Source organism: Daucus carota, chromosome 9 (genome assembly GCF_001625215.2).
Source record: "Daucus carota subsp. sativus chromosome 9, DH1 v3.0, whole genome shotgun sequence".
Classification (NCBI taxonomy): Eukaryota; Viridiplantae; Streptophyta; class Magnoliopsida; order Apiales; family Apiaceae; genus Daucus; species Daucus carota.
In genome coordinates, this window is record NC_030389.2 from 11,895,699 (window position 1) to 11,910,573 (window position 14,875).

The following is a 14,875-nucleotide window of genomic DNA, read 5'->3' on the forward strand; positions in this document are numbered from 1 at the left end:
TCATAAAATAAAAAAAATGATGAAGGGATGCGTACTTTAAAATCTTACAATTTGATGATCAATTATTATCGAATTTAAGATTACTTCAAGAGAGTCTTTACAAGAGGATTGATAAAAACCTCTGATATCACCTCTGATATCGAAACAACAACTACATTTTTGTAGCAGAACGAGTCCTCATCGATTAATGCAACAAATTTTTACAAATCATGGTCATATCATATAAATTGGATCTCAACATACGGACAAAGAGAAAAGGCGAGGCATGCAACATACAAATAAAATGAAAAACGATTCGTCTTGTTAACATGTGATAATATATAAAATAAAAGACTAAAGGGAGCTAGATAAAGTTGAAAGAAGTAAAGAATGTTTTATTATTCATGTAAATCTAGTTTACACAAATGAACTTTATATAAGATAATAAAATGCGAGTTATAAGTAAAATCAAAAATCTTGTTAGCGAAATTCAAAAATCGCTAATGAAAAGTCAAAAATCTAATTAGTGAAAAGTCATTCACATAAATAAAATATTTATAATATATGAAATATTTTATTTTTATAGAGTAGAAAAAGAAATATGAACAAAAGAAAACACGCGAGAAGAAGATGACACTTTATATCAAATGCCCACTGTTTTCGTTAAAAACTTGATTAACTATTAAAGAAGATGACATTTTATATCAAATGCCCACTGTTCTCGTTAAAAACTTGATTAACTATCAAAGAAGTTTGACACTTTATATCCAACTAGCTTTTTATCCCCGTGCAAAGCACGGGTTGCTTTAAATTATTTTTTTAATGTATCTCATATTTTTTGTTCATCTTTTTTAAATTGAGATTATTTGTAAATTTAATTTCAATTTAATATTTATTTGTATTTTAAGTCATATTATGTGTATATCTGTCCTTGCTTCCGGCTTTTTTTTTTATAAAATAGTCGCATATGTTTTTTTTGACCTGTTTGTGTAAAAAGTCACAAGCACGCATAGGAACTTGAAATTCCAACTTTTTTTGAGGACTTCATTTTTTTTTCAAACACTTTAATCACTTATAAGTATTGACTCACTTCTCACAAATAGTCCACTTTTTTTATTTTAAGAAGGAAGTCACTTTTCATAAGATTTACCCAAATACACTCTATATTGATGTATATATGTACACATATCCTCACTATTATGATATTTATTAAAATATAAATACAAAAAATATAGTACACTATATAAAATTATATAATTAAATTACCACTCACCTAAAATTATTGAAAATTTAATACGAAAAATGAGATTCTTGCCGAATTAGAGTTTTGTCATATAGTTATATATATATTATTTATAGTTATTCTAATACATATGTATATAATTTTATTAAATAATAACAATTAAACATTTTAAAAATTGGCCGAGTTAACCTATTAATCAATAGTCGGACGGATTTTGATCCGATTTGGTAAAATCCGTTTAATCGATGTCTAATTGGTCAGAAATTTGAATAATGGGTCGAAAATCATGCAAAATATAAAAATTTACAAAATTTGTGAAGAGAAATTAAAATTTTAAAGATGATTATATATATTATTTTTACATATATAATATTATATTAATCAAATAATGACCATGTTAACCATTTCGATTAATCGTCGATATTTTTATTCTCGCTTTTTATAATACTGGATATTTATTTATTTATTAAATAATAATTATAAATGTTATATACTTATATGTATTAGAGTTTTAATTATAAAGTAATTAATGCATATTAATGAAGAGACATTAATGTCTAATAAATATGTTGGTATTAAAAGTAAATATTAATAGTGAGTAGGGGTAGTCTAGTCTTTTTGAATTAAATTATGTATAATGAACAAGGGTAGTTTAGTCATTTTGATTTAAATTACTCATATTTGGTCTATTAGATATATATTGTTCTCGTTAAAAACTTGATTAACTATCAAGTGGTTACCCAATCTCTTCGGGAGCTGGAATCACCACACACACACACATATATATATCACTATGTTAAATTTTGAAAAATAATTAACAGAAAACTTAATAATATCCTAATCACCATGTGCGATTCATATGTACTAAAAATAAATATAAAAATATTGTAGCAAATAAATCATCTATTTTATAACATTTTCATTAATATCTTTTCAAGATTTAACAAAATGATATACGTGATAACTATAATAATTTAAATGAGTCTCTTATTTATTAATTTTTTCTAATAATAAATTTTTAATATTTAATTAAATAATATATATAATAATTATAATGGTTTGGAGTTTGGACAATTTCATAATACTCCCAAAATGTAATAATCTTTCTTCCGTCGGTTGACAAATGTATGATTAGCTTGCGTGCACATTTCTTCTACTTTGAAAATGAACTCCACCAAACACCCATGTTTACACTTCCTCGTGTCATTAATTTTCTAACTAAAACTTAGCTCAAACTCTCTCACACATCTTGTGGTCTCTAGAGACACTCAGCTTCTCCTAGTTACAGGTGACTTATACTTCACATGCATCTTTTTAGTTTGTTTCTATCAAGTAATAACCTTTTAGTTTCTTGCTGTTGTATTATTGAAACATGTTCTTTCTTGATTTGAATTTGATGGATCTGATTTTTTTTTTTTTTTTTGATTGCTTGAGGTTCCAAAGAAATCAGAAATAAAATCAAGTACTTCATGTCTCTTAGAGTTCTTTGATGTTTTGATTTTTTGTGATTTGGTTTACTTTGTTGGAATGAGGTGAACCAGTGTTTACTTGGGCTTAAAATTATCTGATGGGTCTGTGTTCGTAGATTAAATGATTTGGCCTCTTTTGGGTTCTCTAAAATTGTGAACTTTAAAATTTTTGATTTCCATATAAATAAAATACAAGCTAACAACATCTAGGGCTATGGTTGTTGACTCCAAGATGATTGTTTTTAATCTGGTTCATGTATAATAAACCCGGTTTATAGGAATTGAAACCTTAAACTTATGTGTTAGTGTTTGAATGAGCAATTCAATTTATTGGAACAGGGACCTCATTTGTTAACCGGATAAATCGTTCGCTACATACTCATTGGAATTGCTAATCATTTCTATTCTATGGTTCTTTGGTTAGTTTAGTGCTGCTCAAGTAACTAATATAATCTGATATTTTATGGTAATTATAAAAGCTTGGTGTACTATTTGTGTTGGTTCTATATTTTCTGTGTACAGTAGTTGAATGAAATGTGCACGAGTTGTATGAAAAGAACCTGAAGTTAAGAAGAGAATCGTATAAAGAAAACTTGCTTATGTACCTCTTCTTGATCATTAAGTTTATTAAGAATTATGTAATGTTAAACTTTGTATGTCCAGTATTTAATATAATGGTTTGATTTTACAGTTTGCTGTTTCTCAATATGGATGTTATTGCTTGGCATTCTGCACCTGGCTGTCACGCTTCCAGTTTAAGAGGAATAACAGCTGAGAAGAGCATAGATTGTCAAAGAACTAGAGTTGTTACTTCAAGAAATAGAAGTTCTCACCATGATGTAATTGATTCAAAGTGGGTTTCCTCAAGATATCCTCCGGGCCGTTCTGGATCTAAGAGTAAAAAATTATATCGATTTCCAAGAGTGCACAGTTCTCTTGAAGGCATTCAAAACGCTGATTCTGGCAGTTTTATAGATGAGTATGGTACATATGTGACTGATAGAGGGGACAATGTACGTAGAGCTGTTATTCCAGGTCTGCCGGATGGAGACAGTGGTGCCACTATCAGCCGTCGTTTCTGGGAATGGAAGCCCAATTTAAAAGTTTATTATGAAACATCAGGTTCTGAGAACATTAATTCCCCACCAGTGCTCTTTCTTCCTGGTTTTGGTGTCGGTTCATTTCATTATGAAAAGCAGCTCAAGGATTTAGGTCGTGATTATAGAGTATGGGCATTGGATTTTCTTGGACAGGGCATGTCGCTGCCAGATGTGGATCCTACCCCTCAATTGAACAACAATGGTGAAACAGAGAAGGAGAGTTCTATGTGGGGTTTCGGAAATGAAACTGAACCCTGGGCGAATCAGCTTGTTTATTCCATTGATTTGTGGCAGGAGCAAGTTCGCTACTTTATAGAAGAGGTAAGGTTTCCTAATGCTAGTTGTGAGTTTAATGCACCACTTCTATGATTAGCCATCTGTAACATATGTTGTGTTTTGCTTGTTTTTGCTCAGAGCATGCACTTTTTCTTTCTTCCACATTAAAGAAAAGGTAATGCAAATGTATAATTGACACATTCTGTTTCCTCAAGAATTGTTTCTTGGCTAATTTTTCTTGAATATTCACATGGGTGCCATTAGTCAAAATGTGTGTTAGTGATAGATTTTCTTACTATTTCCACATGGACTATAAATTTAATATTGTTCTGTTGTTCTGTCTAGGGCCAATGCATCATATCGAAATTTGAGATGTCTTTTTACTAATTGATATGAAATAACGGATCCATATTATCTCGAGATGTTAATATCTCGGATCTTACCGATTTATATACTTTTCTTTTAAATGCTGGGTAACTGCAAAATTAGATAGCTTACACAACATGTTGTTTTTGATAATATCATCTTCTGTACTGTATATCATGAAGCATACTTTTCCTTTGACATCACTTGCTAAACCTTGGAGCCATGATTAAAATTTTAATTCTTCAGCCTCTAATTGCACCTACTTAGTATATGCATCTGTTTGTGTTGTTTTTTGCTGATGATTATGTATATATATTAATATATTATGCTCTTGCAGGTCATTAAAGAACCAGTATATCTTGCGGGTAACTCACTTGGAGGATTTGTTGCACTTTATTTTGCTGCATGCAATCCTCAATTGGTAAAGGGTGTCACTTTGCTCAATGCAACACCATTTTGGGGTTTTGTCCCCAATCCTAAAAGGTCTCCAAGACTGTCAAAAGTATTTCCATGGGCAGGAACATTTCCACTTCCTGCAAATGTCAGAAAACTTGTACAAATTGTGTAAGCTTCACATTTGATAACTCAGTACCTTTTTTGGTAAATTAGAGACTGCGTTGTCTAAGCTTGCATCTTCTAATCCTATTCTGATTTCAGTTGGGAAAAAGTAAGTGACCCTACAAGTATTGCGGGAATTTTGAAGCAAGTCTATGCAGATCATTCAACAGATGTTGATAAAGTATTTGACAATATAATGGAGACAACACGGCATCCGGCTGCCGCTGCTTCATTAGCTTCAATTATGTTTGCTCCTCAAGGACAACTATCTTTCAGGGATTCTCTAGAAAGGTAACAAATACAGAATATAACCTCGGTATACATAAATGTCTTAAAATACTCTTTTCTTGTGTAAAAATTAAGAATTGCTTCTGTCTTCTTCTTTAGATGTCGAATGAGCAATGTACCTATATGTCTCGTGTATGGAAAAGAAGACCCTTGGGTACAGCCAATATGGGGTCTGCGGGTGAAAAGGCAGCTTCCTGAAGCTCCTTATTATCAGATTAGCCCTGCTGGTCATTGTCCTCATGACGAAGTTCCTGAGGTAATTCAACACACCTTTAAACTTTCTACTGAATCTTTGATACACCTACAATATATGTGAAAGGAGTTGGGAATCATAGTTTATTATAGTACACACCTATTATAATTATAAGTTCACGGGGCAATCAAATGCTGTACTTGTATAGTATCTCTGTCATATTCACTATGAGTGTGAACCATGAAATCTTTAGAGTTGTTTCTGATGGTTGAAGTGTTCAAAAATGATATATATTTTGTTAATATAAAGGTTAAATATGAAAGAAAAACCAAAACTAGTTATCTATTGAGAATTAATTGGGACCTGAATAAGTTCTTAGTTTACTGCAATACAGACAACCCCAGAAGAAAGTTTAAACAGTGTATGAATTTGAAGAAAAGGTATATGACTAAGCATTTCATTACTCTAAGATGTAAAAACATTGGTCTTTATCATTTACCTTTTTCTAATCTAATTTGTTACTGTAAAGCATTTAATATCTTTGCAAGTAATTTAATGTACAGACAACATTATGTTTGTATCACAATGCGAAATTTCAAAGATTCTGTAGTGGATAAATGCTAACAAAGAGTACATATATACATGTATAATTAAAGAACATAGGGACTCTAACAGTATATATTATTTCATTAGAGTTCAATAAATTTGTTATATGTACCAATTAATTTTGTCTTGTAATAATAGATTAATAATCTAAAGCACTTCTTGCTCCAATGGCCATTGGCTTTCTTTCATTTGATAGTTTTGTGCTTTCCAATTCCACTTTAGGTGAGTTGTTAGATGATGCTGTCATTCCACATGAACGATGTTTATATTTTTAATAATGGGTATTTCTACATCGGGAATATAGAGTCCAGACAGGCCTAGTCAACTTCTGTTCAAGTGTTACATTGAAGAAATGACTTGGGAGTTGGGACCCCTTTTTCCTGGGTGAATGAAACTGAATGGCTTACGATGAATCAATTACTATTCATTAAGCTTGTTTGTTTACCTACTATTTTGATTCAATCAAACAAACATAACTAAATTAAGAAAGATAGTGCCTGAATAAATCACTCCAAAATTTGCACTTATATGATTCCGCAATCTTAAGCATTCGTCATGGACCATTTATAGAGGTTGCTCACTGCTATTTTCTCTCCACTATGTTGACGTCTGTGAAATATGGGTAGTGTTGGATGTCCTCCATTCCAAAGTTAACTCAAGTGGTAAGAGCTTATCTCTTGTCGCCCCAGGTTCTTGTTTGATTCTCACTCATCCTTAGATTTGTAGAACATATACTCATTTGTACGGCATATAAGCCTAATTACTTTATAAAAAAAAGTTATTGATTAATTTATCTCCCTTTTTTTAGATATGGAAGTGCTTTTCTAATTTGTCATTATATTTCAAATAAGCTCCATATATCATTGCTCATTTGTAAGGCATATAAGCTTAATTATTAAAAAGTAGAAGTTATTGATTAATTTATCTTCCTTTTTTCAAGTATGGAAGTGCTTTTCTAATATGTCATGAAATTACTAATAAGCTCCACGTATCATTGCTTTCAGAACTGAACCAACATCTTATCAGAAAAAGAAAAAGAACTGAACTGACATAATCCTTCTTTTTCTATATTTTTCTTTCCTATGTTGTGTCACAGAAAATTTTCTATTCTTCTCCGTGATTATTATATGAAGTTAATTTAATATAAATTAACTGTGGCAGTTACAGATTGCTAGTGGTGTGTTGGTGTTCATAAATGTTTCATGTTCGGGTTAATCTAGTCTTGTCTTGTCATTTTCGGGGAGTCAGTTTTAAGTGGGTTCCAATAAATTTGAATTGGTGATCTTCTAATCTTCTTTCAAGTCTCTTCTTGGCTTCAAAATAGACTAATATTGTCATTTATTAAAATATGGTGTACAGGTAGTCAATTATCTACTTCGTGGGTGGATCAAAAACCTAGAGACCAAGGGTTCTGTTGTGATGCCTCTGCTTGACAACCAACACAGCCTTGAGCATGACACAAATGCGGAACTGGAATTTCTTAGACTAGGATCTAAAAGATTAGTGAAGGTGCGGCTTTATGGGTCTGACTTCTCTCTGTGGGATCAGATAAGCTCATTTATCAACACTCGCATAAAAGATATAAAAATGAAGTTCCTGTAGTCTAGAATAATACACTCATGCCTCGAGTTGAACTGTTGGATGAAAGTGTTGTATATGAAGGAAACCACTTTAACCTATGGATTGTATAATTCTAAGAATGTAAATTTGTAATATGTTGTAGAAAATAGTAGTAGCATTTTTCATAATACGAAAAATGAAAAACTTGTATAGCACAGTAAGATATAGAACCAGTTTTAGCCGGACTTATATTTTCCAAATATGTACATTATATGGTGCTCTTTTATTTCTTTTCATATTTCAAAATTCATTAGATCTTCATGTGAAAATGATGCTCTGCCCACCACTACTGCCCAGCTATTGTTTTCACATTTCTACTACATTTTTTTCAGGAGAAAAAACAAAAAAGGTTAATTGGTTGGTTTCTATCTGAGCTTGACCGGAAAGTCAAAATTGTCATTGGTCTACTAGGTTTAATGAAACTGCCAAAATAATAATTTATTTTGTAGAAATTAAAGGCACAACTAGGCTTGTAAATGGATCGGATATCCGACCCGATCTGATCCGTGGTTAAATAAATGGCTATGGATTTTTATTAAAAAAAATCCGATCTGCTAATGATCCGATCCGATAATAATCCGGTCTGATAAAGAATGGATATGGATATGGTCAACTCCGATCTGTTAACGATCCGATCCGATTCATGCTTAACTATATTATATATTTTATATTATATTGTATTATAATATAATATATTAATATTAATATAGTACATACAAAATCATATTTTCTTATAATCGATTAGCCGCTCCTAATTCTTGAAATGGCTCTCACTCTTGTTATCCGGTTAATCTAATAATCACTCTTTTTTTTATGTAGAGTGAGTATAAACACAGGAGCTAACTCTTCCACTTAAAACCTCCTCAATCATCTGGTTCTGTATTTAAGACATATTTATCGATTTTAATCCTTATTAATAGAGGAGCAAATCATAATTTGCTTCCTACAAAGATATTAAGCAACTTATTTATTATTTTTCTATTTACTTGATAAATTCTGTGTTGAAGTTTTTATAGGAACAAGCAACAAAGTTTTTATTAAATACTGGTTTATTAGTTTTTTTTACCTATTACACTAAAGTTTATGAATTAATATAGCTAGAAAATATCACTTTTTTTTTGTATGGAAGTTAAAACATTGTTCATGGTGAAAAAATATATTTCATAATTTTTAGTGGATCGGGGCTCCGATCCGATTATCCATGATCCTAGTAAACCGGATATGGATTGACTTGTAAAATATCCGACTCCTGATCCGATCCGATCCGAATCCGATAAATTTAAATGGATTAGGATATGGATTTAGCTAGATCCGATCCAAACCCGATTCGTTTACAGGCCTAGGCACAACCCAAAGAGCTGCTGCTAACCAAATTACTCACTCGGTCTCAATTTATAACTCTCTTTTATTTTTCTAAAAATCAAATTGACTAATTTTTGATCAACTATTAAAAAATATTTGTTTATTGTTTTACAAAATAAAAGGTTACATATTTTAATATAGACTTGATTTACTTTTTGATAATATTTTTTTAAATATTGTTTCAATTATATAATATTTATAATTTTCAGTTAAATTATAGTCAATTTGACTAGTCAAAAGTCAAAAAAGACTTATATAATGAGACGGAGGGAGTAGATACCCATACAAATCTAATTACTTTGAACTCGTTCTTTTTAAAAATAACCACTCTCGTTTCGACTTTTTAAAACTAACCAGTCTAATTCAGAGGAAGTTGGGCGACCCATGCGGGAGGTAGTAAGATCGCCCCTTACACGGGCGACCCTTACTGATCTGTTGCACGCAAGATTATTACTACTTATTTATTGTACATTCAATTGTTTTTTAAAAGAACGAGCTTAAAGTGGTTAGTTTTGTAAGAGAGCGCATACACTAAGTACAAGGACACATATAAAGGGTCAAGCATGGCATGCCACCATTTCCCAGACTCAAAACGGATGATTTTTTTTTTAAGAGATGCTACAGTTTGACACACTACACTTATAACATAACGATGAAGATCACTACACTTTATGAAAAGTTTCGCTCTGAGTCACCAGTCTAAAAAACCGATGTCAAAAAACCATACCGTTTATATAGGAATTGATGATCAACAAATATGTTTGACGATAAATTTCCCAAACTAGAGTAAATGTGTGTTTATGGATGGCTAAGATCAAAGTTTTGTAGGTTTTTTCAATGCTCATAATTTTCGATTCCTTCAATGTGCCTACATATCTTACATTTATCAGCATCAAGACATACGTAATTTTTGGAGACCGAGAAATAATAGTTGATTAGAAGTGGGTTTCTTGAGGATGAGGTTATGACTAAGACAGTGGCCCATAACCCAACGAATCTTCTAGAGTCATTGGGAGTTTTCTGTTGAGACGGTTCTGCAATGTTTGGGATAAGAGTCCACTCCATCGGTGCCTAGAACAAGACACATGGTATAGTTGCGTATGTCCCTAACATGAATGGACAAGTCCTTTCCTACGAGTGAATATAATTTATCAGAATGTAGGGGAAGGTCTCCCTGTGATTATCGGAATATATGATTATCTCAATCACCTACTGAGAACAATTAACCAGAATGCGGGAGGGTTAAATGGCGTTTTGGTCACTCAACTGACCGGAAACTCGCAATTGGGTCATCCAACTCAAAAAGCTGTCAGTCACATCATTACACTCTTAAAAATTTTCATTCACGTCACTGGCTGTTACACTCCGTTAAAAATTTGACGGAAAGCTGACTAATCGTCGTGACTTGGCTTAAATAAATCCACGGTGGTATGTACAATCAGCTGAAGTGGCATTTTGGTCACTCAACTGACTACAAACTTGCAATCGGGTCATCAAACTCTAAAAACTTTCGTTTAGGTCACTATCATAATATCCGTTAAAAATTGAAAAAAAGAAAGAATTAAAAGTTATGACGCAACACCTTTTCTTCTCTCTTAAAAATTTCGAAACTTATTAACAAATGAAACAGATACACACACATAAAATCAATAGTTTGACCCACAAAAACTTAATCTTTGTTTATCTCTTATCGTTTTATATATTTTAAGGGGGTTAAATATCAAAGTGGTCACTGACATGAAGATCATATATCACTTTGCTCACTAATCTTAACAGGGTCTCATTTCAATCATTAACGTCACAATATATATCAATCAAGTACCTCCAAATTATAGTTCAAGGAGTAAAAATATTATTTATAGAGTTTGACACATTATTTTTGAATATTAACATAACCAAGTAAAATGTTATGACTTCTAGTATTTATGATAATATATTTAGATTTTATAAAGTTTATTTACTATTTATTTTTATTATATTAATATTTTATTTGTTTTAATTAAAAATAAATAGTAAATAAAATTGATAAAATATAAATATATTATCATAAATACTAAAAGTCATAACCTTTTAATTGGTTGTGGTAGTTATTAAAAATAATGTGTCAAACTCTATAAATAATATTTTTACTCCTTCGACTAAAATTTGGAGTTACTTGATTGATATTTATTACTCCCTCCGTCCCAATGAATTATATACATTGGGATCGGACACGGAGACCAAGGAAAAATGTAAGAAATGAGTAAAGTTAGATGGAAAGTGGGTAAAGTGGTGGACCCACATATTTTTTAATAATAGATTTGAGATAGTAGAGTAAAATAGTGGGTGTAATAGTGTTTTTATTATTATATAATAGAGATAGTGGGAGAATTTAGTGGGTGTAGTAGTGTTTTATATTATAAAAAGTTGCTATTTTGGGAGTGTATAGAAATGATGGGACATCCCAAAAAGGAAAATGTATAGAATTGATTGGGACGGATGGAGTATGACTTTAATAATTGAAATGAGATCCCGTTAAGATTAATGAGCAAAATGATATATGACCTCCACTTCAGTGACCACTTTGATATTTAATCCTATTTTAAGGCCATTTTCGAAAAACTTCAAACTTAAAAATCTATTGTCATTTTATAATAATTTTTGGTCATTGTGGAAAATTCCATAAAAAATCTGATGATTTTATGTGTGTTTATTGGTTTCATTTGCTAATAAGTTTCGAAATTTTCAAGAGATCAAAAAAGGTGATGCATGATATGTTAGGTCCTGAAACGATTGTAGAGGAGGGGGGGTTGAATACAATCGTCACTAAAAAATCGCGGTGGAATAATCTGATTTGAATTAAACTTGTTAATCAGATTTTAATTAATTAATATAACAATGTTTTAAGTCATTATATAATTAATAAGGTTCGTTTTAATGTCCACTAAAGTTCGTAGAATAAATTCGACAGGATGTATTCTAGTTTAGTGATTAAAACAACCGAGTGATCAAAGCACAGAAAACTGTGGATATAACAATTGCAAGTTACAAACAACTTGAAAGCTTTTACAATGCTTAAACAACTTAGAAATGAAGAAGTGAAGCCATATATATAGGCAAAGCACTTGGAACTAGGTATGACATTGAAAGGAATGACTTACTAGCTTAGGAATGACATTACAAAGCAAAGCCATGCCAAAAGGAAGGAAGGAATGACATTTAAAAGGAATGTCATACTGCCATACACGGTATGACATTAATTCCTTGGCCTTCAAGGGTCATTTGACATGACATAACTAGCTAAAGTCATAAGGGATTAGGAGGTATGACTTTATAAGACATATAGATGCAAATGGTATGACTTAATAAGTCATAAGGATGCAAACGGTATGACATTCAAAGAATGTCATACTGCATCACACGGTATGACTTAATGAAGTCATGATGGATGAGTCAGTGCATAGTACACGGTATGACTTTCTTTTAGAAAGTCATACCGACTGATATATCATACCACACGCATCAGAATGACTTAACAAAGTCATGGCAAGGAATGTCATAAGGAGAGACACGGTATGACATTATTGAATAATGTCATACCGACTGCTATATGTATATAAACACTTGTTTTTAATTAAATAAATATTCAATAATCACTTAATTAATTATATTAATCATATAAATTCATAAATTAAATTAATTCGAAGGTGAATCAATTTAATAAATAACTTATACAACCAATTTAATTATTTTGATAAGTGAAGTGATTAAAGAAATATTTATATAATTCTATTCTTCAAGCAGCAGGGACTCCAGACATGTTTAAACGTAGTAGATCTTCGTCTTGATTAAACGGCCACTTATAGTTGATGCAGAACACTTAATCTGAGTAGCTGACGCACAAATGTACTGTCTGGTTCATCTGTATCTAGCTGAATTAAATATTCTTTATCAAATAAACATTTGAGACGTGGCTTGTTCGTCGATTCTTTGTCTTCGTAGTTCTTCTTCATTAGTAACAATAGTATGGAATCTTCTGAATAAGTAAAGTATTAAAACTTTATACCTTCTGGACTTCTGGACGTGCTACAAAAGATAATTTGTACACTGAGGCTTGAACATATTAATGAATTTCTTCCAGTGGTGTGCAGCAGCATCCTAAAATTCTTCAGACATATAATTTCAATGAATCACTTGACGTTCTTCGTACGGATTCCTTCAACAGTACTTGCTATTTACCTTACTTTCTTATCAGAGTTGAGTTGGTACCTCTTTAATTACAAATAGGCTAAACATATGCCTTTCATGATAGCTTTCAATTCTTTCTTTTTTTCAATATTTAACGAATATTATGATAAGTGACCTAAATGAAATCTTTTTGAGTTTGATGACCCGATTGCAAGTTTGTAGTCAGTTGAGTGACCAAAATGCCACTTCAGCTGACTGTACATGCCACGGTGGATTTATTTAAGCCAAGTCACGACGCTTAGTCAGCTTTCCGTCAAATTTTTAACGGAGTATAACGGCCACTAACCTGAATGAAAATTTTTAAGAGTATAATGATGTGACTGACAGCTTTTTGAGTTGGATGACCCAATTGCAAGTTTCCGATCAGTTGAGTGACCAAAACACCGTTTAACCCGAATGCGGGATCATGACATGTGATAATTATTCAAATTATCCCGGAAGGCGTTTAACAAATGTTATGATCACCTCAAACCCCTGCATCAAGATAACACGACAAAATATCTAATTGTAGATAGGTTGTATATCACAGTCGGATAGACCCGAAAGTCATAGGCCATTCCATTATGCAAAGACGTCTTTGACAGAGGCGCGTCTGGTAAGATATAATCTTTTTGCAGCATTTCATAATAACATAATCGTTTGTAATTAGTGTTCTAAAAGTCAGAGATTAATCAAGATTAATGATATGATATTGAGAATTAGACATGTAAAATTATTATGATAAGAATTGCGAAGAAAATAGGGTTAATAAAGAATAGAGAATTTCATTTCACATTAAAAATGTTTAATTATAATTAAGGAGGCTAAATATGAAATTGGGTTAAAGAACGAAAATTTTGAAAATTTAATCAATTTATACTTTTTTTTTGAAATATTAATCAATTTATACTTAAACTTTCGTTCCACTCCATTATTCACCTCAACCATACATATATTCGATGTCGCATGATAGCTTCAGAAAACAACGAACATCTTCTATGACAACCTATGTGACATGTAAATTTTATCTAGCCCCGGATGTCTATAACTTACAAATGTAAATATTAAATTAAAATATATTAGTACTATTCGAAACTTAATTTATTTATGAATGAAAGTGTGTACTCTAATTTTTTTTTAACGACCACATATTAAATATTTGAACATGTTCAAAATTCACTGGCCATACCTTTTGTTCAAAGTTTACTACTAATAAGTAATATCAAATATATAATTACTTTTAGTACATATATTTAAATATTCAAGAAGGTATTTACATTTTAAAACCTTTTTAAAATGAAATTTGCAAAAATTATACATGTGCGGGTTATTTAGTACTACGAAATTTATCAAATTTCTCATTCAGGTTAGTGACAGTAATGCGTTATATCAAACAACATATAAATTTGCCTTAAATATATAATATATTATCAACTAAAACATAAGAAAACGACCATAATTAATTAATTATGCATAGTCAAACAAAAATATAAATAATAATTTCTCTTTAATACAGTGAAACCAGGTAGCTGGGCAAAGAAGAACTAGTTTACTCTCATACATTGAGGTAACTTTATTTCACAACATTCTACATAGTTGATGTCTTTTT

At 31.1% G+C, this 14,875-nt stretch overlaps 1 protein-coding gene across 1 annotated transcript; it reads left to right on the forward strand.

The window, feature by feature from the left end:
- Positions 1 to 2,368: 2,368 nt before the first annotated feature.
- LOC108202919 (pheophytinase, chloroplastic) lies at positions 2,369 to 7,934 on the forward strand. Its single transcript, XM_017371534.2, has 6 exons — positions 2,369 to 2,510; positions 3,383 to 4,112; positions 4,771 to 4,997; positions 5,091 to 5,282; positions 5,379 to 5,535; positions 7,438 to 7,934. The coding sequence occupies exons 2-6, from the start codon at positions 3,399 to 3,401 to the stop codon at positions 7,678 to 7,680; spliced, it is 1,533 nt and encodes a 510-aa protein (XP_017227023.1). The 5' UTR covers positions 2,369 to 2,510; positions 3,383 to 3,398; the 3' UTR covers positions 7,681 to 7,934.
- The last annotated feature ends 6,941 nt before the right edge of the window (positions 7,935 to 14,875 follow it).

What these genes read in the sequence shown, in the direction of transcription:
- LOC108202919 (XM_017371534.2), top strand. Translation starts at nt 3,399, where the DNA reads ATGGATGTTATTGCTTGGCATTCTGCACCTGGCTGTCACGCTTCCAGT. An exon ending in TTCGCTACTTTATAGAAGAG is followed by an intron (nt 4,113 to 4,770) that starts GTAAGGTTTCCT and finishes ATGCTCTTGCAG; the next exon opens with GTCATTAAAGAACCAGTATA. An exon ending in AGAAAACTTGTACAAATTGT is followed by an intron (nt 4,998 to 5,090) that starts GTAAGCTTCACA and finishes TTCTGATTTCAG; the next exon opens with TTGGGAAAAAGTAAGTGACC.